The sequence below is a fragment of the Lathamus discolor genome, chromosome 3 (genome assembly GCF_037157495.1).
Source record: "Lathamus discolor isolate bLatDis1 chromosome 3, bLatDis1.hap1, whole genome shotgun sequence".
Taxonomy (NCBI): Eukaryota; Metazoa; Chordata; class Aves; order Psittaciformes; family Psittacidae; genus Lathamus; species Lathamus discolor.
The window spans coordinates 16,676,826-16,701,797 of record NC_088886.1 but is presented as its reverse complement, the minus strand read 5'-3'; the positions used below and the strand labels follow the sequence as shown (position 1 = coordinate 16,701,797).

At 42.9% G+C, this 24,972-nt stretch overlaps 2 protein-coding genes across 3 annotated transcripts; one reads left to right on the top strand and one right to left on the bottom strand.

Annotated features, from left to right (window-relative positions):
* Window positions 1–313: 313 nt before the first annotated feature.
* On the bottom strand, window positions 314–10,999 carry DNASE2B (deoxyribonuclease 2 beta). Of its 2 annotated transcripts, XM_065673715.1 has the most exons (6): window positions 10,697–10,999; window positions 6,211–6,388; window positions 4,882–4,963; window positions 3,646–3,807; window positions 1,908–2,105; window positions 314–1,377 (listed from the first exon to the last, which is right to left on the bottom strand). In XM_065673715.1, exons 1-6 carry the CDS (start codon window positions 10,807–10,809, stop codon window positions 1,022–1,024), a joined length of 1,089 nt encoding a protein of 362 aa, XP_065529787.1. In that variant the 5' UTR covers window positions 10,810–10,999; the 3' UTR covers window positions 314–1,021. The 2 variants fall into 2 exon arrangements, with proteins under 2 accessions (XP_065529787.1, XP_065529788.1); XM_065673716.1 differs by lacking the exon at window positions 10,697–10,999 and having other exon boundaries at window positions 4,882–4,983; window positions 6,211–6,291.
* LOC136011622 (uricase-like) lies at window positions 6,534–21,133 on the top strand. The gene is made up of 8 exons (XM_065673717.1): window positions 6,534–6,548; window positions 12,817–13,035; window positions 13,793–13,909; window positions 14,047–14,125; window positions 17,328–17,514; window positions 18,026–18,149; window positions 18,539–18,622; window positions 19,623–21,133. The coding sequence occupies exons 1-8, from the start codon at window positions 6,534–6,536 to the stop codon at window positions 19,758–19,760; spliced, it is 963 nt and encodes a 320-aa protein (XP_065529789.1). The 3' UTR covers window positions 19,761–21,133.
* The last annotated feature ends 3,839 nt before the right edge of the window (window positions 21,134–24,972 follow it).

The following is a 24,972-nucleotide window of genomic DNA, read 5'->3' as shown; positions in this document are numbered from 1 at the left end:
TTTAGAATTATACTAAATACAGATACACCTTTGAAATTTGAACCCAAAAGTGTATCAGGATAAGCTTTGTCTTTGTAGCAAGTACATGTAAACTTCAGCTCCTAAGGCTGAGACTGAAGGGGCTGAAAATTAACAGCCATTAACCTTTGCTGTAGTGGGAAAATGTAGATGAAATAACATCTTCCTTCTAATATTTCCTGCTCTTTTATTTGTAATTTTTTCCTCATTATCCTGTTTTTTCCTTTGGCAGCCATAAAACTTTGTAGCCAACCACAAATCACTATAAAAATGGAAGAGGGAGGCTGTAAACAGACCATTTTCACTCTTAATTTATTTTGCTTATTCATATTTTAGACATCTTTATTTGTTTATAAGATTGCTGTACATGAATAAAAGCACTATAAATGCTCCCAAGCTATTGGTTACAAATGATTTAAAGCTCATTTCTCCCCTAAAAATTAATAATGTAAAAATGAAGCCTTCCTATCCACAGACTCGTCTCCCTGTCTGTATCCAAGTCTGTCAACCTTCAAGAGAGTCAGCTCAAACTGAGCAGAAATGCTGTGCCTGATCTCAGCAGCACCTGGAATATGGGGAGATTCTGAAGCATTTTGGGGTACTTTTCTCTTGTTGAATGCCAAGCCCTGACAACCTAGCAAGTGAGACAGCTTCCTGTTGTTCCTCCCATCCCATATCCACCATCACCCACAAGTTCCCCTGGGGACACCTGTGCATGGTTGCTCATAGCGATGTGCTTTGGTGCATGCCTGTGTGGCAGTGTCCCAGCCCAGTGCTGGTGGCAGGAGGAGCTGGGGACAGCACAGTGTGCTGCTGGTGCAGCACTGAGAAAAAGAGCCATCATTTACCTGCAAACTGACTGCTTTTACAGCTAACAAGGTGAAGGTCCAACACATCTGGCAACTCACAGGGCCACTTTTCAGGGGAAGAATATAGTTTAAGGGAGACATTTCCTACACCTTCTGTGCAATGAGGGGCTGTGCTGTTTGGGAGGAATGGTTTGTTATATCACTGTGGAAGCACCAGTGCAACTGTCGTAGTGGATTATCAGATGCCTGAAGGCTTTGTAGATGTGCTCGTTCTGCATACAGATAAACCCACCACTTCTCCAAGCTTGCTCAGCAGCCCGGTTTAAGTCTCCAATGCAGGTCCACTGATCTTTGTATTCCCTTGAAACAGCCCATTTAGAATGATCGTTAACGGAATAAAAGGTGAAATTCAATGGCATCCCTATCAGGTTTATGTTGTAGACATGATAGTCGAGAGAGCAATTCGAGGGAAGTTTTTGGCCAGAATGCTGCCAGAATTCAGCCAACAAATCAGTCTTCAGTTCCTGAGCCATCCAGGCCACGTAGATATCTGTGGAATAACACAGGGAAATTAGCCTTTCCTGTTCCTTTGTTTAAGAGGGGACTGAAAAGTATCACCTAAATTGGCCTGGTTTGCATGAAGTGAGCTAGAGGGGATTTTGCCCCCTCCCCTTATCTTGACTTTAGTTTCAGAAATTCATTTCTACTTTTTCTCCTTATCCTGGAAAAGCTGTTACAAACAATCAGCAGCAAAAGGAAGGAAAAAAAGATAATCAAGCCTTCTTCATAACAAAAAGCAGGTGATCAAACCCCTCTGTTGGTACTGTTGAACAAGAGGAAATACGGTTTCTGAAAACTCATTGTTGAATACCTTAAGGCATTTGAAGGACCAGGGAGCTTTTTGCTTTGTGGGCCTGAGAGAATATCATGATGGGACACAATTCCTTGTCCTTTGTTACATTTATTTCTGAAGCTGAAGGGTTTTTTCCCCTCAAAGACAATACTAATTGACAAAGAATGTATTAATTGCTTATTTTTCAATTAAGAATGCATGATAGGTAGAGCAACAGGTTCTCTTACCATCTATGAACAAATGTGACTTTGCAAAGTGGAGAAAGGTTTCCCCCTGAGCTGACTGGAGCTTGGAGAGGTGGCGCAAGGGGACAGAGGGCAGCCTGGACCCTGCACAGAGTTTCTGCAGATTTGGGAGATCAGCTTGAAAGATGTTGGGGATGGAGCAGCTGTAGATTCCTGGATTATAACTCAGCATCTGTTGGTCTAAGAAAAACCCAAATAAATAAACACTTGCAGAACTAAATGGGTTAAAGCAAAGCAATCAAGAGAGTAAAGTTCTGTCTCGGAAAGGAAACCTCAATCGTTCTTAATCTTCACAGCCTGTCTCTGGAAAGAGTTCAAGTATCAAAATATCTTAGTTTAACCACCAAAGTCACACTGATTGCTTTCTATTCTGACTGCCCCTGCAGCACGTAGACTGTCTGGGGGAGTACGCTCAGGTTTTTCCACTTACACCTCATTATTCTGAGCAGAAAGGTTAACTGTGGATCTCTGTCCACTGCCACCTCTGCCCAGGCTCATCTTTGAGCAATCACAAAAGCTCAGACAGCGTGAGTAAATCCAAGCCTGTCCGTATTTACAGGGGTAGTTTGCAGTCAGTTTGTTGCCAAGCCACATGCAAACAGAAGAGCTGCCAAGTTCTCTAGTGTGGTTTTAAGGAGAACAGAGCTTGGCTTTCAGCATCTGGATCGAATCGCAGAAGAAATGTACTTTTCTGTACAGCGCTCAGTTCGACTGTAGAACATCCTTGTCATGGATGTCATAAAGAGCAAGGGAACAAACGGACTCATTAGATGAGTTCATGGAAGACCAGTAAAAACTTTCCAGTCCTTCTGGCTCAAGAAATCCCTGAACCACAGATTGCCAGAAGCTGGGAGCATGGAGCAGGAAAAGCACCAGTGTTTGCATGTTATTTTCTTGTCTTTCCATAAACACATGCATAGATGCACTTCCACAAACAGGAACCTGGTTTTGATAGCTCTGAGGTGTGGCCAGCCTGGCAATTTGCACAGTGTACATGTTTCAGTAATACCATTTGAGGTTTGTAACTGAGAAAAGAGTGAGAAACAGTGTGAAAAGCATTAAGGAGCATGCCAGTATGACCTTTTGTAACACCTTTTGATAGTCCCTTTTAAGGATTTCAGTATCAGAGACCACTATCAGATTGTTCTGAATTTTACAGGTATGGATTTTGGGGGTTGTGTTTGTTGGTTTTTTTTATATATATATATTTTAGTTTCAATTATTTATTTCTACAATTGTTATTTTATGTGGCAAAAAGTACCTGGAGAAATCTTGGATGATACTTGTTCCACATTCATAACTCCTGACAAGTCAAGCCTCCAGCTCAAGCAGTGGTTGCATTACATTTTTAGAACTGCAGGCAGTTGCAGCTGACTGAGCTGTTACTGTTAAAAGTGATTAATCATCCTACTTTATATTTCCAGAGTATTTTGTGTGCGTGGACTGAGTTTACCCTCAATAAGCATTTGTGACTATGATTACCCCAATAGCTCCCATGGGGAGATGGAGTCAGAGTGAAAGAGTGAATTTCCCACATTCACAGAGGAAATCATTAGATAAACATGACTGAAGCCAAGAACACTGTTTCTAAGGCCCCACTTTGGTTTCCCAATCTGACCATGAAGGACAAGAACAAGCTATTTTTGAGGCAGAGCCTCAAGGAAAGCAGTCAGAGAGGTGTGGTGGGACAAAGGCTTTCTCAGGAGGAAGCTTTTCAGACCTATTTCAGTGAACTGGTCATATTTGAAGGTTATACAGATGGCCGTCTGTCCGTAGATCTCCCCAGTAGCTGGATACCCATAACCATCCTCGGGGATGGGAGGGAACAGGGGCACACTGTGAACCACCCAGAATCCTTGTGATTTGTCCAAGAGCAGAAATCCTGCCAAAAAAAAAAGGTTATTGCAAATGAGTTAAGGAGGAAAAAGCCCTGAGACAATAGAGCTGTGTCCTATTTGGATTTGCTGCTGCAGACACCATACCTCAGTGTGTTTATATCTACAGTAAACTGGCTCTGAATTAGTGGATTAAAGGAGACACTAACATTGTATTAAAATTACATTAATTCTCTCTTATGTAGCCAAACTCAAACTATCACCATGTTCCTTTTGAAAAAGAAATCTTTTCAAAACCCTTCTCTTTCTCTGCTTAAAATTTTGCCTTCAAAAAGTCTGTTGATTTAGTGGCTCTGACCCTTTCGCCACTGCTCATTTTCCTTCCCTTCATATATTCACTGCATAAAGGGAAACAGACTCCATCAACACTCTGTCTTCCTTTCCAGACCAAATCCTCTTCCACAGGGCAGTAGCAGAGAGATGGGCTATGCCTCCCCGACAGCAGGATGCTCTGGGAAGGAGCACAGCTTCTGAGGTGTCCCCACTGTTGCAACCTGAACACACAGCCCTGCAAAATGCGTTCATCCCAGAGCCAGGCTGGGCAAACCCCGTCTGCTTCCTCAAGGGAACAATTAGACCTCCACTAAAGTTTATGCTTATTTAAAGACTTGCTTTACTTACACTGCATACTTTAGTGCTTCCATGATCTTGGCAGCAGTTTTTTGACCCAGAGAGAGAAAGTGTGGAGGGGTGTCCTGGGTTTGGCTTAAACCACAACAAGGGGGCTATATTTAGGGTGCCTTTCCCTTCACACCTTGTACTGCTGTTGCCATTAGAATCAGGACGGTGCGGTTTGTACTCACTGAGAGGAGCTATACGAGTTTCAGCTCTTGAAAACAAAGGGTCTGTAAACCCTCATTTTTTCAACACAGCACAGGCATAGCAAAACCAAAACAGAAGCCGCAGCACATATAACTATGTAACAAACCACACATCATGCAAATCATTCTCCAGTTTTGCTATAGGCAGAAATTTTAGATACGCAGATAGACAAACAGACAAGTAGATGTTATTCGCAGCTTTAGAAAGGAGAAAATAATAGCTTGGGACTCTCCCTGTACCTTTGGTATGTCCTCTTTTCCACCTATCAGAGTCTGATTGAGGGACCTCATCGTTGTATATCGCGTATGCAATGCCGTTCTTCTGCAGGAAAACACACATTTCTGAAACATGACATTGAGTAAAAGGAAGGCTTTTAAGTGAACATCTGCTGGGAACAGGAGAATGAATTCAGGACTTCTCTGTGTGAACATCGTGAGCCTGACCTTTCCCCCAGTTCGGCTGACACAGTCTCTGCAGAAATTAGAGTAAAATAAACCTGAAGACTCAGCATTAGGGTCCCAGTTAGTGTAAGCTGGAAGTTCTCTCAGTCACTGCAGTAGATCTTCCTCAAGAGATCAGTTAGGCTCACTAAGACAATTTAAATGGGATTATTTGGCACTCACAAAGAAATTCCCCCCCCTTTTTTTTGTGCCTCTCTGATTTAGCAACCAGATTTGGTGAAAATGTTTGCCGAGGAAAGACAGACTGACGAGTGCTCTTACGAAGGACAAACAACTAATGCTTTTTGCAAAATACTGGCATACAGCCACACCTTATTCCCCCTGAATAGAGAACTTCAAAGGAGTTGGGACATGCTCCCCCTCCTGATGTACTTTGAGTTTGTGAACAGTTTATTACAATTATAGCAAGGCCTGGAATAGGACAGTTGACTGGTTTGCCAATATTTGGCTGACTTCTGGGAATCTCTTCTACATATAAATTCATGATACGCTACCACTAACCCACAGCAGAAAAGCAAAGGCACACCCAGCTCCAAAGAGTACTATGTAGGTGGCAAAAAAATAACTAGAGGCAGATCTTGTTATATTTTACAATTGCTTCACACAAATATAAATGAGGTGTCTGACTGTGAGTGTAAAAGAAAGCAAAGGCCTAAGAAGCAGCCTATCACTGCTGAAGCATCACAGTGGTTTCAGGAGGAAAAGCAAAACCCAGACTTGTGACAGAGCATGAAACACATACATGGGAGGGCTTAGGACAAGTGTAACAGTCACCACTGGCTCTGGTCTGAGTTCACAGGCAGCTCACAGCTCAGATGTTGCTCAGTGTGGATTGTAGAGAAGCAGCCAATGGGACTATGCACCGATGTTAATTCTTTTGATGGGCAACACTTTGACCAAAAATTAGAAGTCTGAGAACAATTTCTAATTGCAGCCAAAACTGCAAATAATCTCCCAGCTGCCAAGGCGCTTTCCTTGACCTGTTGTATTAAATCTAGTCTTTCAGGTCTGACCATACCTCTGCGTGCTTATTTTGGCTGGTTTAATTTCATTTGAATGTAATATCAAGTGAGCATCCCAACAAAATGGTAATTAAATGTTACTTGCCTGGGATTCGTAAGTCTCATACAGCTGCTCCAGTGTTTGCCCCAGAGCGCCTTGTGTCATGTTGATGAGGTATTTACCGAGCTGCCACTGCGGAGCCAGGGCATCCATGTACATGTATTCCAGCCCCAGCATGGACGTCTCTCCTTTGCCATGTTTCGGCAACTTGTAAAGAGCAAACCTGCAACAGTGAAAAGCAATTGTTACTTTACAACCACCCTGTTTGTGTAAATCAACACCTCCTCCCCTCCTGAGGATTTAAGAGAAGGGTGATTCTGCGGGTGCCTGTGCTGGAGGGGTACCAGTGCCACCAGCATGCAGCGTGGATGTCTCAGCTCGAGGTGGTGACCCAGTGCAGGAACCAGCAGCAGTTCAACAGCACAGCAACTGCTGCGGACAAATATGTTCTGCTTCTTAGCGAGCAAAGGAGGCTGATTCAGCACCAAACTGCTGCTGCTGTGGCCAGAACTGCTGTTGGTACCCTGAAAGAATTTGAGGTAGCCCTGGTTTGGAGTCCCATTTAGCCACCAAATCCCTATTGCTCCTGGTTCTGAAGGAGAATGTCAGGTCCCAGACTCAGCCTGACATTCCCATGGTCAACCTGGACACCTCTTAAAATTTATTTTAATATTACATAAATATAACTTTAAGTGAAATAAAATTGTGCGTTAGAATTATAAAAATGCCTAATGTTCTATTTATACTTATTAAATCCACAAAATAATTATAAAGCCATGTTATTCCAATCCTGCCTTTCATAAGAGACTCTCACTATCCTGAACTGTTGCAGACTATTTGCAAACCATTAGCCAGAAAGACAACTCTTTTTTCAAAGATTGAGTATAGAGTATTCAATTGAGTACTCAATATTGTCAGCAAATGGCTCAGCTCTTGTTAATGTCCCTGATGAAGTAAACAGGTTTTCTCAGTGTATAAATCCATGGGATTAATTGCAATATAAATAATTGAGACCCTTTCTTTGGGCGCCATACTTGAGTAATTTGTTATTTACGTCATTGTAAGAACTGAGTAGCATTATTTTTAGTCCTATATTATTTACCAAAAATGCAGCCTGACTGTGCTTAACCTTTCAAGTATAGCAGGAGGAGTAAGCCTTGCCCAATGTAGTTACAGTCTCGAGCTGGTCCAGAAAGGCAGCTCTGAAAGCAGGTAAGAAGTGGCAGGAAAGCATTTTGCTAGAGGAACATTCGATTTGTGGGAAACATGCATGTATAGGCAGGAGAGAAACACTCCACCGGTGATCCTGGTAGTCCACCTGCATTGCCAGTGACTGAGCGATGTTCCTAAAATATCTCAGGAGAAATTGTTGCTGATAACAGATCACAGAGAAGAGAATAAAATCATCTGGATAGTAAGGCTGGGGACAACAATTCCTGTGTTTGAAATGAAGATTCAGAAAGGAGAGGAACAACAATAGCTACAATAGTATGAGCTGATCCAGGAATTAGTATCTGAAGCCTTTCCAAACTGCTTTGAAATGTATTGGAAGATTTATGCTTTCAGGTGTTTACAGCCTCGCATCTGGCAAACCCATGTTAGCAGGTATGCTTATGGAAATGCTAGTAGTTGAGCTATCAGTAAATTACTTGCCAGTTCCCAGTGGATACATGTTTTGGACCTTTCCAGAAAGCCAGTATTAGTGTATTAGCAATTAAAGTTGTATAAAAGTCTTCACTGCTATTTGTGCACAAAAGTTTCTCAAGAGCTTAGGCACTGGTAGGAGCAGAGTGAAAGTTATTTTCATGAGGACCAAAAGAAGGCAAATCCGCTTATACATAATTAGCATTGTCACATTGCTTGTGACTGAACACTAACTTGCTCCATATAATCACATCTTTACTTCTAATCACATCTTTACTACTCTCCATCCCCTTTCCCCCCAAAAGCCCAAATAACATGCATCTGTGGCTTCCATCCTTGACTCAGCATTTCTCAGAAAGCAGAGTTTTGGCTTCTATGTGCATGGAAAGCTTCCCACATGTCGTGGTTTAAACCCAACCACAAACCTCGTTCACTCACTCCCCCACTTCCTGCCCTCCCCCTGCTCCTGGAGGGACGGAGAGGAGAATCGAAAAGAATGCAACTCCCATGGGTTGAGATAAGAACAGTTTAGTAACTAAGGTATCACACAAATCACTGCTGCTGCCACCAATGATAATAGTGCTAAAGGAAATAACAAGAGGAAAGAATACAACACCTCAGCACCGGCTGACTGATAACTCGCCCCACTCCCCCCAGCCGAGCACCGACCAATACCTCCTCCAACCCTGCAGTCCCAGCCCTTCCGGGTAACTCTCCGTTACATCCTGGGCATGACGTGCTGTGGTATGGAATACCTCTTTGGCTAGCTTGGGTCAGGTGTCCTGTCTCTGCTTCCTCCCAGCTTCCCCTCCTCCCTGGCAGAGCACGAGGCTCAGAAAGTCCTTGGCCAGACCAAACATTTGAGCAGCAGCTGAAAACATCGGAGTTACCAGCACTGTTCCCAGGCTGGAAGTCAAAACACAGAGCTTGCACCAGTTACTAAGAAGGAGCAAAACGGCTCCTGGTAAAACCAGGACACCACAGAACACAGTGAGTTTGGATGAATAAAGGAACAACTCCGTGCGCTCCTTAGAGAGCTGATCTTATGCCTGTTTGCTCTGGTAGCTCCTGCGTGAGGTGTGGTGAAGGTGGTGGTGGGATGAGCTCCTGAGGGGAATGAAAACACAGGGGAGACTTTTGCCAGCACCAGCACTGTGTGTGGGTAGGAACTACAGGCATGGCTGGAGAGCACAGACAGGATCAGGTCTGATAGGGCAAGTGATTCCTCTGGTTCAGTGGCAAACAGAAGGGTGCATGAATATTAATAACGAGTAATTATGGAATGCTGCAGGATGAAACCACCGGAGAGTAGGAACTCACATAAAGCTCTTACTAACTGGATATAAAACCTGCAGTGCCATGTTTGTTCGAAAGAGCATTGACGTCTTTTGGTTAAGAGGAAGCATTTCTTAGCAGTTTCAGTTCTGCTTCTCCTATCAGCTTCATAGCAACCAAATCCAGAGTCAGGCAAAAGGTGACTATTTCTTGTCAATAAACTAGGATGACCACTGCAGACAGGCAAGTTTCTCTTTCATTTGTTCATGGCACATTGGAAAGGAAATCTCCCATCCTTCTTGTTAAATTTGTCAGAAGGGAAAATGGTTTTGCCTGGGCAGATCCCCCAGTTCCCACCTGGAATGGGTCCCATATTGCTGGTGTTTTACACAGAGGCACAGTGAGTTACTCCTAGACACAGTTTTCAAAGAATTTCTCAGAGAATTTGGGTACAAAAAAAAGCGTTTAAGGAATGAATGGTAAATAGGGTTGGTTGGTTTGTGGTTTTGGTCCAGGCTCGGATTTTTTTTACCTTTAGCGCAAACAGAGGCATTCTGCAAGGAATAATTGCATATGTGGAGAAATGAAAGTTCTCATACATTAAAGCTGTTGAATAGCTGCACTAAATAACAGTTGGATTCCTGAAAACTCATATTACCCAGAAGGGCCTTGGTAAGGGTGACAAGTCAGAAGGATGGACCAAACCCTCATACGTTTAATGCTATGCCAATCCAGAGCACAGTCTGCTTTATGCTCCTGCCTGAGTAGCCTGGCTGTGCCAGGAGGAGCTCCTGCCTTCCCCGCAGTTGGCTGTGTGTTCAAGGGGAGGGGTGCGTGAGAATAGCACCTACTTTTTTATCATTTATATTAAAACTAACCGTTGTTCCATGAGAGGTACTTTTATTTTGACATTGGTTGATATTTATCTTTGGGAAGCTTCTGTGCTTTTTTTAAAAGCCCTTATTTCACTTTCTAAACCTGTGCTGGATATCATGTAATTATACTTTGTGTCTTTCATCTTCAAAGCATATTAATCCAATTAATCATTTAAAACCCAAACTCAGGCTTGCTGCTGGCAGTGGGGTGGTATCAGTTCCAACGTGCCAGTGGCTCTGGACGCAGGTAACGACCTCTGCTTCCATCACAGGGTGCAGAAGGTGCTTTCCCACACTGCTGTCCCCACCTCACATCCCTCCTGGGGTGGCTCAGCGATGGCAGCAAGGGGACAAGTCCTTTCACACTGCTCTTCATGTAGGAGCAACACGGCTAAGGGCAACATACACGTGTGGGGCTGCCGTCAGCGAGCGCAGCTTTGGCACCTGATCAGAGGTTACACTCCCTTTGCTGATGAGACAGGAACACTGTGTAAAGCAGTGATTACTCTGCAGTTAGTCATAAACCAGTATGGTGGCTGGTTCAGTGAAACAAAATCACATTTCAATAACTTATCCTAGGCTTTCCAAATGAAAAGTTCAGCTACCACTCACAGGCAAACAGGATTAAACCACTGATCGCTACGCATTACTTCCCAGTGATCCACCTACTCCAAGTGGTTTAATCTCAAGTGCTGTTTACTCACCCAGTGTTTCTGCCCCGCATGGTATTTACTTACCAATCAACTGCCTCCCCATTTTCATTCCTGCAGGAGATCTCAGCTGCCCACAGGGGCACGGAGCAGAGAAGCAGTAGCAAAGCACGGGGGCACCATGCAGATCTCACGGGCATTTTGGTTTCTCGGCGGCACAGGGCGAGCACTGGGTAGGCTCTAAAAGGAGAAGTTGCGTTGCGTTAACTGTCAGCTGATGCTGTGCAATGAAACCAGTACACCCCGGGACAGCAGAGCCAGCCTGGACGTCAGGCTTTCAGGTCCTGGCAGTGCGGCTGGGGCTCCCGTGAGACACTGGAAACTGCTCATGGGCAACAACATGGCAGAATAAGGGCTGTCAAGTTACGTTTTTGAGGACACTTCCCACCGTATTTTAGGAGGTGCTATTCTGACTATTTAGAGTATTTACGGTATTCTGTTTAAAAAAAATAAAAAATGAAAGGATAAGCCGCAGAGAGGGAAACCCTTTTTGTTTTCCTTTCAGTGCTGCAAGGCTGAAGTATGAATCTTTTACAACAATCTGAAAAGAACTCTGTGTTCAGACAAGCAAAACAAAACCATCTCACTGCGACTGCACCAGCCCTTGTAGCCAGCGCAGCTTTGGACCCTTCCGCAAAGATGGTTTCTGGTGAAGCGCTGAGCTGTGCTCAGCTCTGGGGGCCTCCATCTGCCCGTGGGGACTGAGCCCACAGGGACTGGCAGGCAGAGAAATGCTCTGAGCCACAGCAATTTACTTTCAATTAGTTAATATGGGTTTTTAAATTATCTTCTAAGTGCATTAGCCTGTCTCTTAGGAACAAACATGCTTGAATTGAGCAATTTTACATCTGATAAGCTTTTAGCAACTCACACATAAAAAGCTTCAATTTATATTTTGTTGTGTAAAGTATTCTTTCTCCCTCCTTGTTATGCTTACATTAAAAGGTGATGATTTACATTAAAAGATGTTGATACCAAGTATGGGATATTTCAGCCTTAGGGAAAATCTAGTGCAGTAAGTTCTGGATATTTTAGCATATCAGAAATCCTCAACCTCTGCAGTGTTTTATCTCCTTTCTAGCATAGCCTCTCCAACACTGTAACAGATGTGTAAATGGGGGGTCTTTGACAGCAGCAGGATAAAACTGAATAGGGCTTAGCACAAACATAACCAGCGATCTCAGAAAGCCAGGATTTTGAAGATGTTGATCAAGACCTGGATTTCACAGCTCAGACTTGCTTCTGATCCCTTTTGTGGATCAGAACTGTGCTGTGAGGAAATGTATGAGCTCGGCCTGTATTTTCCTCTTGCTCTTGGAAACTGCAGCATGCGCAGATGGGGTAATAAAACACACAACATTCCAAGCACGTGACAGCTGCTTCCATTGTCTGTCTGGGGCTTATGCCTGCTCACCTCTCCACCCCTCACAGAAGAGTTGCTTTGGTACTCACTGCTTCCATTCGGCCTCAGTGCATCCAAGGTGCATGATGCAGGGCAGCCCTAGGGACATGGAGCGCCTGCTGGGCTCTGTCTGCTAATGGGGGGCTCTGCCGTGCAGGACACTGACCAAACTTTGCTAGCCCCTGCATGAAAATAGAGAGGGCTGAGCACATGGCACATGCAGAGCCTGACAGTGGCTGGAAGAGCTAGGAGCCAGAGGTGGTGACAGTTTGTTCTTGGTGCCAGGGAACATAAGGAATGTACGTAGAGGTGCAGCCTTGGCCTGGCAGATTGCCTGTGGGGTCACTGCTGTGAATGCTGCCTGCCCTCTGCACTGCTGCACCTGCGGTGATTGAGTGCACTGGGACATGTGGGGCTCAGAAAGAGATGGAGGGGAGAGTCAGTGAAGGTCTACGGTCAGGACTAACGCCAAGATAATGAACAAGACAGACTAGTTTACTGTTACTCATGGCATATGATCTGTCCCCCATAAAATTTTAAATCTATCACAGCTGTTACTAACATAATAATAGCTTTCAAAAGTGTTTTTGATTCCCATCAGGACTTTGCAATTTATAATGAAGGTGTTTCCATTATCTCAGGTAACCACAGAAATAAAGGCCATAAACATTGTTTATTTCATTGACTGAGTATAACTCAGGCTTCCATCAAAGTCCATTACAACTGTGATATATTTTCTTTGTAGATCAAGGATGTAGAAGTCCTCAACTGTGAATATGGCAAGAACACAATCAAGTTCCTTCGCCTTCATAGAGAAGGGAAGAAGCACTTTGTTAAAGAAGTGGAAGTGTGCACACATCTCCGGCTGACGTCTTGTCATGAATACCTGGATGGAAACAACTCTGCTGTGATACCTACAGACACCATAAAGAATACTGTCCTTGCGTTGGCCAAGAAAAACGGGGTATTATTATTTTTTTTTTAACTAACCTTGCTGTTTCGCGTGACTTCATTTGGAAGTGTTTGTTATAATAACCTTTTACTTCCGAAATACAACGAAATAATCTCCCTGCCACTAACAGGTCAGATCAGCGCTAGTGACCTTCAGTGATCTGGGAGAAAATTTTTCCTCCTCCAGTCTTTATCCTGTGGACTCCTCCTTAGTTTTCCAAAGCCTTTTATTTTCTCACAGAACTAGCAGTAGTTTTTGTAGATTTGTCGTAGAGGACCCATCTTTTTAAATTTAGTAGCACATAATACTGCATTATTCCTATATAGCATTTTAAACAGAAGGTCTCAATGTATGTGAGACTCTTCTTAATTCTGTTAACTGTGTACTTACCTCCCTCAATTGCATCTATCATGACAATCTGTAGCGTAAATTGTCTGTCTTAGTAATGAAATCTCACCTTTAGCCTGCAAAGCTTAATCAGAGTATTGCTATGATTATTTCAGCATTGTATCCTCAAAGCAGAAGGCTGCTCTAGCAGTTATTCCAAGGACTGCAGCTCGCTATACCACAGAATGGGAGATTTAGTTGTTATTTGCAGTGTATGCTGCCAGCTGATCAAACAACTAGGCACAGTGTGCAACACCAAACATGAGAGGAATCTGTATTTTTACCAACACTCATCCTTCCCAAATATTTGCAACAATCAGAACAATCTACTCTCATACACAAGGTAATTGCTTCTTTCTAATAATTCTGTTTTTTGTCTTAGATACCAACTTTAGAACAATTTGCTATAGATATCTGCCAACACTTCATGACAACATTTTGCCAAGTGGCGTACGTCAAAACCTACGTTCAAGAAGTACCATGGCAACGTCTACATGAGGTATGTAAAATACCAATACATTCCATTTGTTATTCTGAAGCCATTCATCACCCTCTTCATTCTTGTTTTCAAGTTAAGATAGCATTTACTGCACTTTTACTTAAATATAAATTACAATGTAAATTCTTCTATTGCAGAATGGTGTTCCCCACATCCACTCATTCATACACGTTCCTAATGGGATCCGCTTTTGTGAAGCTGAGCAGTGCCGAAATGGTGAGAAAAGAATTTGCAGCTTTTCCTACTGTAAATATTTCTGCCAATGAGATATGAAAATGTTTTAGAGATAGCTAAAGGTGTTACAGGGCTTACAGCACAGTAAACTGCTCCAGACATCTAAAACAAAGAATACCTTTACAGTCTAATTTGGCAGTCCTTGATCTCTGAGACATGGCTGAAAAGCTAATGTAGCTCATATTTGTGTATATATCCTAAACATATAATGCTCAACAGCATGTCCAGCAGAAGTGGTATGTATATGCTGTCACAGGGTTTAATAGCATTCTGATAACAGTCTGCTTACTTTTTACATTGTACTGTATTTTGCAGTCTTGCTATCATCCTACAGAGAATGCATCTTGAAACCCCACCGCTGTAGGTCAATTGCCTAGTTTGCACTTATTTTCAAAACCCTGTCAACATGCCTTGTTCTTATTTCTAAGCAAGCTGCAGTTTCAGTGCTGCAAACCAGGCTGGCTGGAACATGGTGAGGACTCAGGTCTACGTGCAAACAGTTTTTCACATGAAAATACTTCAGAGTGCACTTGCTATTTTTGTATGCCACGCATAAACAAAGCACCATTTGGCTTCACTAATTGTTTTATGATACTTAAAAGACACAGGCTTTCAAGCTCAACTGTCTGTCCATAAATTGGCATTCCAAAGGGAGTGTAAAAATCCTCTCTTTTTGCTATGACTCAACAAGAAAGTAAATTCAGTCTCACTGTGTTAGTTTCCTTTAACCCACCTTTCAGACTACTAGCAAATGAGCTGAGACCGCTACATCATTCTCACACAGTGGGTTTAGAGGATTTAGACATTAGTTCAGTATCTATCTATTACAGCCCTAGTGTAACTTAGACTATTTCCCATCCTACCCTCTCTCGCTGTTTTCCAGATGTGTCAAGGTTAGGACCAGTGGTGAGACCAGTTTCTGACAGACAGGACACAAGTCCTGAGGGGCACATTTGAGCACTATCCCTGTGTTCCTACTGAAAGAGAAGAGAGAGCCTGTACGCATCTCCAGTGTCTCTTAGCCTAACGCTAGCTATGTTAACTACTGCTGTATTTTTGGCAGCCTTAATAGTATAAACATTGGTTTCTGGGAAATGGTAAGAAGGAAACCTGAATTTAAAGAATAAAGAAGAGTTTATGCTTTCCTGAAAAGCTGCTGCTCTTAATGTACAGATTGAATTGAATTTTTGATCATCTTGGAAATCCAGCATGAAATTCTTCAATTTCAGGTTTTACCCAAACAAAACAAGCCTGTAAGGCTTACTGAAGAAACCACGTTTCCTTCTTAGCCTTCCATTCATGTAGCCCTCTAGCTGTTTCTCTAGGAATCCCTGCCTAGGTGAACAATAACCAAAGAGAAGATTTCAAATCTGCTTTATTTTTCTCATAAGAGAACCTTCTCTATCTTTAGCATCCTCCTATGCACCTATCAGCCAGGCAAAGAAATTTATTTCTCAGTTAATCCTCTTTTAACACTTTTCTCATTAAAAGAAACCCAGTGAGACTTAATAGAATGATAGGCTTATCTTTTTTTTGCCATTATATCTGCTGATAAAAGGCTCAGAGTTTTTTGGAAACTGAAAACATCATAAGTAACTTAACAGAGTCAACATTTGGCAACTGAAGACACAGCACAAAAAAATGCTGAAAGCACAGCACGAGCTGTTCACCTTGAAAGCTTTGTCTATGCATTATATTCTTCAGTGCAAGTTTCAGGGTGATTGCTACACAGCCAGACAGCCTTTCAGTAAATCATTCATCACAACTAGCTTTTTCTAACAAAGCCACAGATTTGAACAGGAGATAAACATGTCTCCAGGTTCACTGATAGAATCTACAATACATTAATACCTTTGCATTACAATCTTATACCCACGCAACAAATTCATCAAGATCTGGACAAACCCCAGAATATCCTGTCCAAGGACAGTCTCTTCTTTAGATTTTATTAAAGCTTTAGTAAATAGCAGGGGGATGTAGCCAAAATTATAGATATACCTCTTTGGACTCGTTAAAAAACAAGAGAAAAACTACACAAAAAGCAGTTTTGACAACGTCCAGTGACAGAGTAGTTTAAAAAAACCCCAAACCTCTGAACAATCATGTCATTTAGAGATACCAATCACAGTGGAATTATTTCCAGTATAAATTCCTGCAAAGACACAATTTAAAGACCAAGTCTCTCAGTCTTCTCAGTCCAAGGCAGGATTACTATGCACCACACGTATTCAAGGATTAATTTTTAACTAGATAGTGTGAGCACCAAGAGCAGCACAGAAACAGCAGCCTGGGCTTCTGACACTGACTCTCTGTACAGGCTCTGAACAAGCCTGCATGCCTTAAGGTCTCTCTTTTCTGAATCTGCATTTTTTTGGCAGCTCTGGTCAGTGAAATTTTCAGCTATCATCAGTTTGGTGTGCACTAAACAACTGACCACTTGAAATTGTTTAGCTGCCAGCCAAAAGGGTTGTCAGAAGAAAAAGTTCAGAGCACAGCTTTTTAACTGCTTGGTCTTCAGAAGATGATACTCCACCCATGCAGCAGTGATCCACAACAGCACATTTTATAAATAGTGGCTGCAAGAAAAAACACGGTCAGGTTGAACCTGTGGGTGGCATCTGTATAAGTGCCAGCTCCTGCTAATTAGCTGAACAGCAGGATTTGCATTGGCTCCTTGCCCTCTCGTTCTTACGGACGCAAAACTCACAACAGAATTTCTGACAGAGGCTCCAAGTGTTCGTACTGGGAGTTTTCTATGCTTGTCTGTGTTGTTAGAAAGGCTCACCACATCTTTTCTGTATACTGCAGCACTAGTAGCCTATTTAGTTTCCCTTTAGAGCAACTAGTAGTCCCTGAACTGACAGCAGTAAGAGCCAACCCAAAGCATGTCAAGGAGGTGAGACAGGGGATGTCCTCAGCTCTCCTTGACTACAGCTCAGGGGTTCTCTGTTTTCTAGATTGAGCTCCAGCTGCAGTAGTTTCTGTCTTGTTTCTTACCTCTCTGCTAACATCTGTGTGCAGGAAGTAATTTTTAAAAGTAGTTAGGCTTGCAAGAGGAGCACACGAGTGAGTTCTGAAGAGACAGTGTCATGGCTCTAAAGCTGTCACTATAAGTAAGCACACAGAGGTTTCTTTCTCACTGCCTGAAAAGGAGCTCATACTGTTTCATGTTTTTGGATCACAGGTCCTCTGGTTGTTTTTGCTGGAATTAAAGACCTGAAACTTATGAAGACAACACAGTCTGGATTTGAAGGCTTCTGTAAGAATGAATACACTACACTTCCTGAAAGAAACGACAGGATTTTATGTGGAGAGCTCTTCTGCAAATGGTCATATGGTGAATGCAAGGATTTTGACTTTGACTGCATATGGTATGCATCATATCAAATAATATTTATTACCTAACCTATGATCCCGAAGTCCCTCTATACAATACAGCAGGTGTAAGGGCCAGAACTCCAGTTGCTGTGCACCAGCCAATGCTGCAGATCTCAGTGGAAGTGTTATCACTTGTACAGGGGGTGAGAGACACCCTTTGTGGGTACTCCTCTCTTTGATGGTGCACTCACAGTATTTAAAAGGACAGTTCAGTGTTCAATACAGAGCCCTTCAGGAGAACAAACAATTTTTTAAATACTTTCAGCAAAACACCTATTTGTGAACTATAGAGCTAGGGGAGAGGAATGGGGGGGATTTGGAGGTGACAGGACAGACAAACTGTTCTTCCATAAAACTCCATGTGCTATATATTCATCAGAACAGGCAGAGAAAATAAATGTTAAAACCCCCAACAACAAGGATAACAGCAAACCCACAGTAAAGCATTATGGATCTAAACAGTCAGCCAATACAAGGTTTTGTAAGAACCTGTGTTATCTCTAGGAACAAAATCCGTGAATGTATCCTTGAAGCGTTTGCTGGGCCACCTGACTGTGGGGAATATTCACCCTCTTACCAGAAAACTGTCAACTGCATCCAGATGCACGTCCTTTGCAAAGTACCACAGGTATCTTCATTCCTCTTGCTGATGTTTTACTTTAATGAATGTTAACCAGACCACTGAGAAGACCAAAATGAGCCTAGTATTTCCTCTGGCAGTTCTAGATAAGACTGGAAATTGTTTGCTGGTACAGCTAGATGGTCTGAAAAAACTGTGAACACACTGAGAAGTTCTTATCCTGCTCCCTAGCTGTGCACGCAATGGGGGAGAACATATCACTCAGTGCTTGGTAGGACATAAGTAAAAGACAGCATTGTCTACACATTCCATAAACTATACATGGGGTGGGGAGGGAGTGTTTGCATTGCTTTTCTTTACAGTGAGTGAAAAGACTGGCAGACTGTTGGCTAAAAAGGTGGCCTAACTCATTGTCTCATCTACTGTCTTGGTTTCAGGTACAAGTCATAGAAGTTGTCTTGAACAACACTTTTTATAATGTTGTAGACATGAAGAATCTAGGCTTGACCAATGACAAAGAAGTAAGTAAATGCTTCAAGCACAACTTGCCTGGACTCTAGAAATACTCAGCCTTAAGGCACAGCAGCAGTTCTGCATAGAACAGGGTTAAAAGGAGCAAATTTTCTCTCCCAGCCCAGTGAAAGCTGCACCTTACTTCTGAAAGAGATTTACACTGATTACACAGGAAAAATAATTGCCTTTCTGTGTTGTTGAGAAAAGCTAAAGGAATACAGTGGAATGCTTTGGCTATCAAAGGGATCTGTAACAGAGACTACCATCTGAAAAATCATTCCTGTTTTCACCAGTGCTTTGACTTTTGGTTATAATGTCAACCTGTGCAGTTTTAACCAAGCAGAATGCATCATGGCATCATTTCACATAGCCAGACACTGTGAAAAGACAGTCCAATATGGCTCTTCCTGCTCCACTGGCAGCACTGAGCTGCCAGGGAGCATCCTTGGTGCAATGGGGTTACAAGCAGATTAGCTAGACCATAGGCTAACCAAGTGACTGACGACCAGCACTCTACAGGAGCAGTGAAAGGACATTTTTGTAGCCATTAGGAGCCAAAGCAGATTGGTCCAACATTGGACAAGGTACCAGCCTGCAATCATGCAGAGGGTCAGAGATGTAGGGGATGAGATACATTTGCTCCTCCTTCCACAGCTGCTCTAGCTGACAGCCAAGCCCAGCTGAAAGTCTGTTATGTTATCCTCGTGTGACAGAGAGAAACCGGGCTATTCCATTTTGCATCAGTGGTCTATAGTGTTTATGCTCTAGTCTCCCTCCCTAAGTCTTGTGATTTTGCTGCCACACTATCCTACCCTTGCCGTCTTTCAGGTGGACATTATAGATCCACTTCCACTTGAGATAACAACATCTACCATTGATGTTCGTAAGAGAAGAAAAGGGCCTGGACATGATTTTATGAATTGGTGAACAGCTGTAGTTTCTGCTGTGATGGTGTTGGCACATCCCTGTCTCAGAAATGACTTCTCTGTTTGTGCTCATCCCCCTCAGGTTCTGGTTCCAGTGGAAACTCCTTATGGCTCCTGTGCTTGCACACTTGGCAGGAAGACATTCTTAGAAGCACAAGTCCATATGCTAAAAGATGAAAGGCAAAATCTGCTTGGACTGGCAGCTGCCCAAAGAAACTAAAGCTCTTGACTACACTCACACCTTCCTGATAAACTTAGTAGTATGGCTTTCCTGTCAACATATATTCCTTATTGGCCTCTTCCATTGCTGACTACTTTTTCCTCTATGAACTCCTGAGATTAGGATTTCTGAAGGACCCTCAGGAATTCAGAAATCAAAGTCTGTCCCTGAATCTCAGTGTGATTTGCAGATTAAAATCCCTATGTTCTTTTGGAAATCCCAGCTGGAAACATTACAGTAAATTAATTTTTAAACCAGCTATTCCCAGACCTCTTAATGAAACAATTAACTTGCTAATGTCTATAACATGGTTTTGTCACGTAAAATCAGCAACTCTGTATATTCTACTTATTAATGATCCTTTGGTAAAATGAATGTACAGGCACAACAACAGATGTTTCATTGACATAACCTGTCATGACCCTTTGATGCCACACTGCTCTACAGGGCTGAGGTTCTGACCCTGTACCTGCATAGGGAATCAGACCCTGATTTCTTTGTGAAGGAAATGAAGAAAAGAAAAAAAAAGGAAAAGAAAAGAAAGTCTCTCTCGTATCTCCTTTGAGGTGTGAATAGTAACAGCTGTTGACTAATTTCTCTGCATGTATTCTGACTGCATGGCCGCTGCTGCTACTCATCGGACTATACAGTTACTATATAACTACTTTCATATTAATCCCGAGGTGTTTAAGGTTTTGGGCTATCTAAGTTTAATTAAATAGTTTTCCTAAATGTGATAATCTCCTCATGACTTCTGAGCAGGCAGGAATCAACCTAAGTAACTCTATTACTTTTGGGAGGGGTAGGGAGAAAGCTAGACAGACAACGCGTATCTATCTTACTTTAGTTACGCCAGGTGATAACTGAACATAGAGATAAAACTATACAGCCAACAGTTCTCATCTTGCAAACTGAGGCTACCACATTGGAAACAGAACTTCTGACAGCTTGAAGCCACTGCTCTCATTTTCTGAGTGTCATTTTCACAGATTCCATGTGGAATCCAGTGGGAATTGCCCAGTTACTTTTGAAAACCACAATTCAGTTGGTTTTGTGCCTTCTCAGTTCGGCAAACCTGCAGCATTCCTCTGGGTACAATCATTAAATTCACAGGCACTGAAAATGAGGAGCATGTCCTGCACTGTGTGACATTTTGCGGTGCTTTGCAAGATAGGAACTTGCTTTGGTGAGCAAGACGTAACAGATGCAAAGAGAAGACACTGCTCACAAGCCTGAGATATCTCCTGAAAAACAACAGGACAAATGACATTACAGAGCGAGGCTCTCCCAGATATGCTGTTCTCCGGTCACTAGCAAATTCCAAAAGTTTTATTTACCACACTTTCAGCTTTTGCCAGGGACATTCTTTCACACTTTGTTAGATTGTGTTGTATTGTACTCGTGGGCTAATGTCTTGCTACTTCTGCCATTTTCAGGCGCTTGTAATTTATTAATGTATCTTTTAAGGGCAAATAAAGAGCAACATCAAAAGAACAAACTAGTATTTGACTATTTACCAAATAAGAAATGAAACCATTTACTACCTATATATAAATGCAAACACTGCAAGAAATATGTTTTAGTTCAGTCAGTTTTACCTCAAAAACTGACCAGTCTTGTTCCAAATGACAATTCACTATCAGTAGATGGAAAAACAGATGAAAAAGGATCTTACTGAATATTTTGGCATTTATCCATTTCTAAACAAGGCAGATCTTCACAATGCACTTCCTCTCTACCTTATGAGAAATGTATTGCATTAGGCAGAAAGTTTCCTTTGTTACTATTTGTGCTTCATTTGTGGGCTTGTAAGGTAACAGTGGACTAACCTTCCTGGCAGAACAAGGACATAATGCAGCAAGTAGTTGTTCAGACTTTCCTGTGGCAACAAGCACACATGCACACTCATGCAATGCGGTTTCTGTAAACCTTCACAGACATGCAGATTTTCATCAAGTCTTCAAAGGCATCTCAGCACAGCTCCATGCAGCACTGCAAACTCGAGTCACTTACGTGGGCAGACTGCTTTGAAAGAAAGTACTTAAGCAATCGGAAGAAGGCCAAATTTTCCATATGCAATTAGATTCACATAACAATAGCATAAATCAACTCAGAAATGGGACTTAGCCAGACTTATCTGGGCCTGAAACCTGACCAAGTTTCCACTGGCTTCATTAGATTCAGTTTCCACAATGGTCTTGCATTATTTTAATTGAAAGATATTTTTTGTTTCACTTCCTGTCCTGAAGAGCCATTCAAGTTGTTTACTGTGTTCTACTCAGAGGCAACAGTGATGCTTTGCTGGTGAAATGACACTTGATGAAAATAAGCAGCAGCTAGCAGATCACAGAATTAGCATTTTAAATACATCTTCTTGCTGATAACATGAACCTCGCTGGTCCTGGGCCACATCCCAGTAGTTTCTAGGTCCTGGACCCTTCTACCAAGAAATATGGTGTTTCATGTGCACAAACAATCATTTTAGTGTCTGATTCTATCACATCCTGTTTCTGTTCAATTCTGATAGCTGCCCAGGTCAGTCCAACAGTAATCCTTCTCAGCTGCTGACCATGCTCCAAAACCAACCCATATCACACAGATAAAATGCACCAGCTAAACTCATTAGCCAGTTTTTAAAGTATCACTGCCAGGGTCAGTACAAGTGATCTGTCTTCACTGGCTGTATTAATCTATACATATATTCAGGCTACCTGTTTTCCAACACACAATTAAACCTTTGAAGTGACCAAAAAAAAACCCTTTCTGGCTAGAAATCCCCGAATAAATACTTTTGAATTCTGCAATTTGAATTCTGCAATTTGTGTGCATACAACAGCAAACCATTTTCTTCCTGAAAGTGCACAGCTGTACCTAAAAAGGAAACCTCTTAAATGTCTCCAGATATAGGATCAAGGATAACACGAAGGGATTCTACAGGTACGTAGCAAATAAAAAACAGACTAGGGACAATGTAGGCCCCCTGAGGAAGCTTTCGGGAGAACTGGCTACACAGGATTTGGAGAAGGCTGAGGTTCTGAATGACTTCTTCGCCTCGGTCTTCACTGGCAAAGGCTCTGACCACACCACCCAAGTCTTGGAAAGTAGATGCAGGGACTGTGAGAATGAAGACCTTGGGCCCACTGTAGGAGAGGATCTGGTTCGAGACCATCTTAAAAACCTGAACGCGCACAAGTCCGTGGGACCCGATGAAATCCATCCGCAGGTCCTGAGGGAGCTGGTGAATGAAGTTGCTAAGCCACTGGCCATCGTATTTGAAAAATCATGGCAGTCAGGTGAAGTTCCCGACGACTGGAAAAAGGGAAATATAACCCCCATTTTCAAGAAGGGGAAAATGGAAGACCCGGGGAATTACAGAGCAGTCAGTCTCACCTCTGTGCCTGGTAAAATCTTGGAGCACATTCTCCTGGAAGGCATGCTAAGGCACATGAATAACAACAAGGTGCTTGGTGACAGCCAGCATGGCTTCACTAAGGGGAAATCCTGCCTGACCAATTTGGTGGCCTCCTATGAGGGGGCTACGGAACTGATGGACAAGGGTAGAGAAGCTGATGTCATCTACTTGGAGTTGTGCAAAGTGTTCGACACTGTCCCACACAACATCCTTGTCTCTAAATTGGAGAGACATCAATTTGATGGATGGACCACTCAGTGGATAAAGAACTGGCTGGATGGCCGTGCACACTAACAGTTGTGATCAGTGGCTCAATTTGTGGCTGGAGACCAGTAACAAGTGGTGTCCCTCAGGGATCGGTGTTGGGACCGGTCTTGTTCAATATCTTCATCGCTGACATGGACAGTGGGATTGAGTGCGCCCTCAGCAAGTTTGCCAATGCCACCAAGCTGTGTGGTTCAGTTGATACACTGGAGAGAAGGGATGCCATCCAGAGCAACCTCGACACGCTTGTGAGGTGGGCTGATGCCAACCTTATGAAATTTAACCATGCCAAGTGCAAGGTTCTACACCTGGGTCGGAGCAATCCCAGGCACAGCTACAGGTTGGGCAGAGAAGAGATTCAGAGCAGCCCTGCAGAGGACTTGGGGGTGCTGGCTGATGAGAAAATGAACATGAGCCGGCTGCAGTGTGTGCTCGCAGCCCAGAAAGCCAACCGTATCCTGGGCTGCATCAAAAGGAGCGTGACCAGCAGGTCGAAGGAGGTGATCCTGCCCCTCTACTCTGCTCTTGTGAGACCTCACCTGGAGTAGTGTGTGTAGTTCTGGTGTCCTCAACATAAAAAGGACATGGAACTGTTGGAACAAGTCCAGAGGAGGGCCACGAGGATGATCAGGGGACTGGAGCACCTCCCGTATGAAGACAGGCTGAGGAAGTTGGGGCTGTTCAGCCTGGAGAAGAGAAGGCTGCATGGAGACCTCATAGCAGCCTTCCAATATCTGAAGGAGGGCTATGAGGATGCTGGGGAGGGACTCTTCGTCAGGGACTGTAGTAACAGGACAAGAGGTAGTGGGTTAAAATTTAAACAGGGGAAGTTTAGATTGGATATATCTTTCCTGTTAGGGTGGTGAGGCACTGGAGTGGGTAGCCCAGGGAGGCTGTGAATGCTCCATCCCTGGCAGTGTTCAAGGCCAGGTTGGATGCAGCCTTGGGTGACATGGTTTAGTGTGAGGTGTCCCTGCCCATGGCAGGGGGGTTGGAACTAGATGATCTTAAGGTCCTTTCCAACCCTAACTATTCTATGATTCTATGATCAAAAATGTAAACTCACATGTCAGCTGTAATTACGATATAAACTGTTTTCTGAGATTGATCCTTACCATTCATAGCAAACTGGTCCCATATATACCTGTATATTAGAAGGTATACATATATATTAGAAAAGATATTATAAATTGCACTTACTAGATCTGATGATGTATGACCAATCCATGGCAATCAAATAAGAAACAACACAAAATGGTGTTAGTTGTTACATAAATTTATTACAGACTTACAAACTCTCCACTGCATTGAGTTGAAGCCTGCTACATACTCCACAAGGTTCATACCAAATTACACCCCAGGACAGCAGTTCACCTCTGCCAGGCTCACAAAAAAAACAAGTGATGGACAGAACCAGGAAAGGGGCACATACCCTATAGGTGCCTGCCAGATAGAGCTGGAGGAGTACTTCATGGACTTGTGTGGCAGAAGTAAACATAATCATTCAGTCCTGTTAGCTGACCATAGCAGGCCACT

Bases quoted from the DNA above. Each gene is read 5' to 3' on its own strand.
- LOC136011622 (XM_065673717.1), top strand. The intron at 13,910-14,046 runs GTATGTAAAATA...CTTCTATTGCAG, and splicing joins CATGGCAACGTCTACATGAG to AATGGTGTTCCCCACATCCA. The intron at 18,150-18,538 runs GTATCTTCATTC...TCTTGGTTTCAG, and splicing joins TCCTTTGCAAAGTACCACAG to GTACAAGTCATAGAAGTTGT.
- DNASE2B (XM_065673715.1), bottom strand. From the start codon at position 10,809: ATGCCCGTGAGATCTGCATGGTGCCCCCGTGCTTTGCTACTGCTTCTC. The intron at 6,389-10,696 runs GTAAGTAAATAC...TCACTGTTGCAG, and splicing joins AATGGGGAGGCAGTTGATTG to GTTTGCTCTTTACAAGTTGC. The intron at 2,106-3,645 runs GTCTGAAAAGCT...GGTTTTTCTTAG, and splicing joins TGACCAGTTCACTGAAATAG to ACCAACAGATGCTGAGTTAT.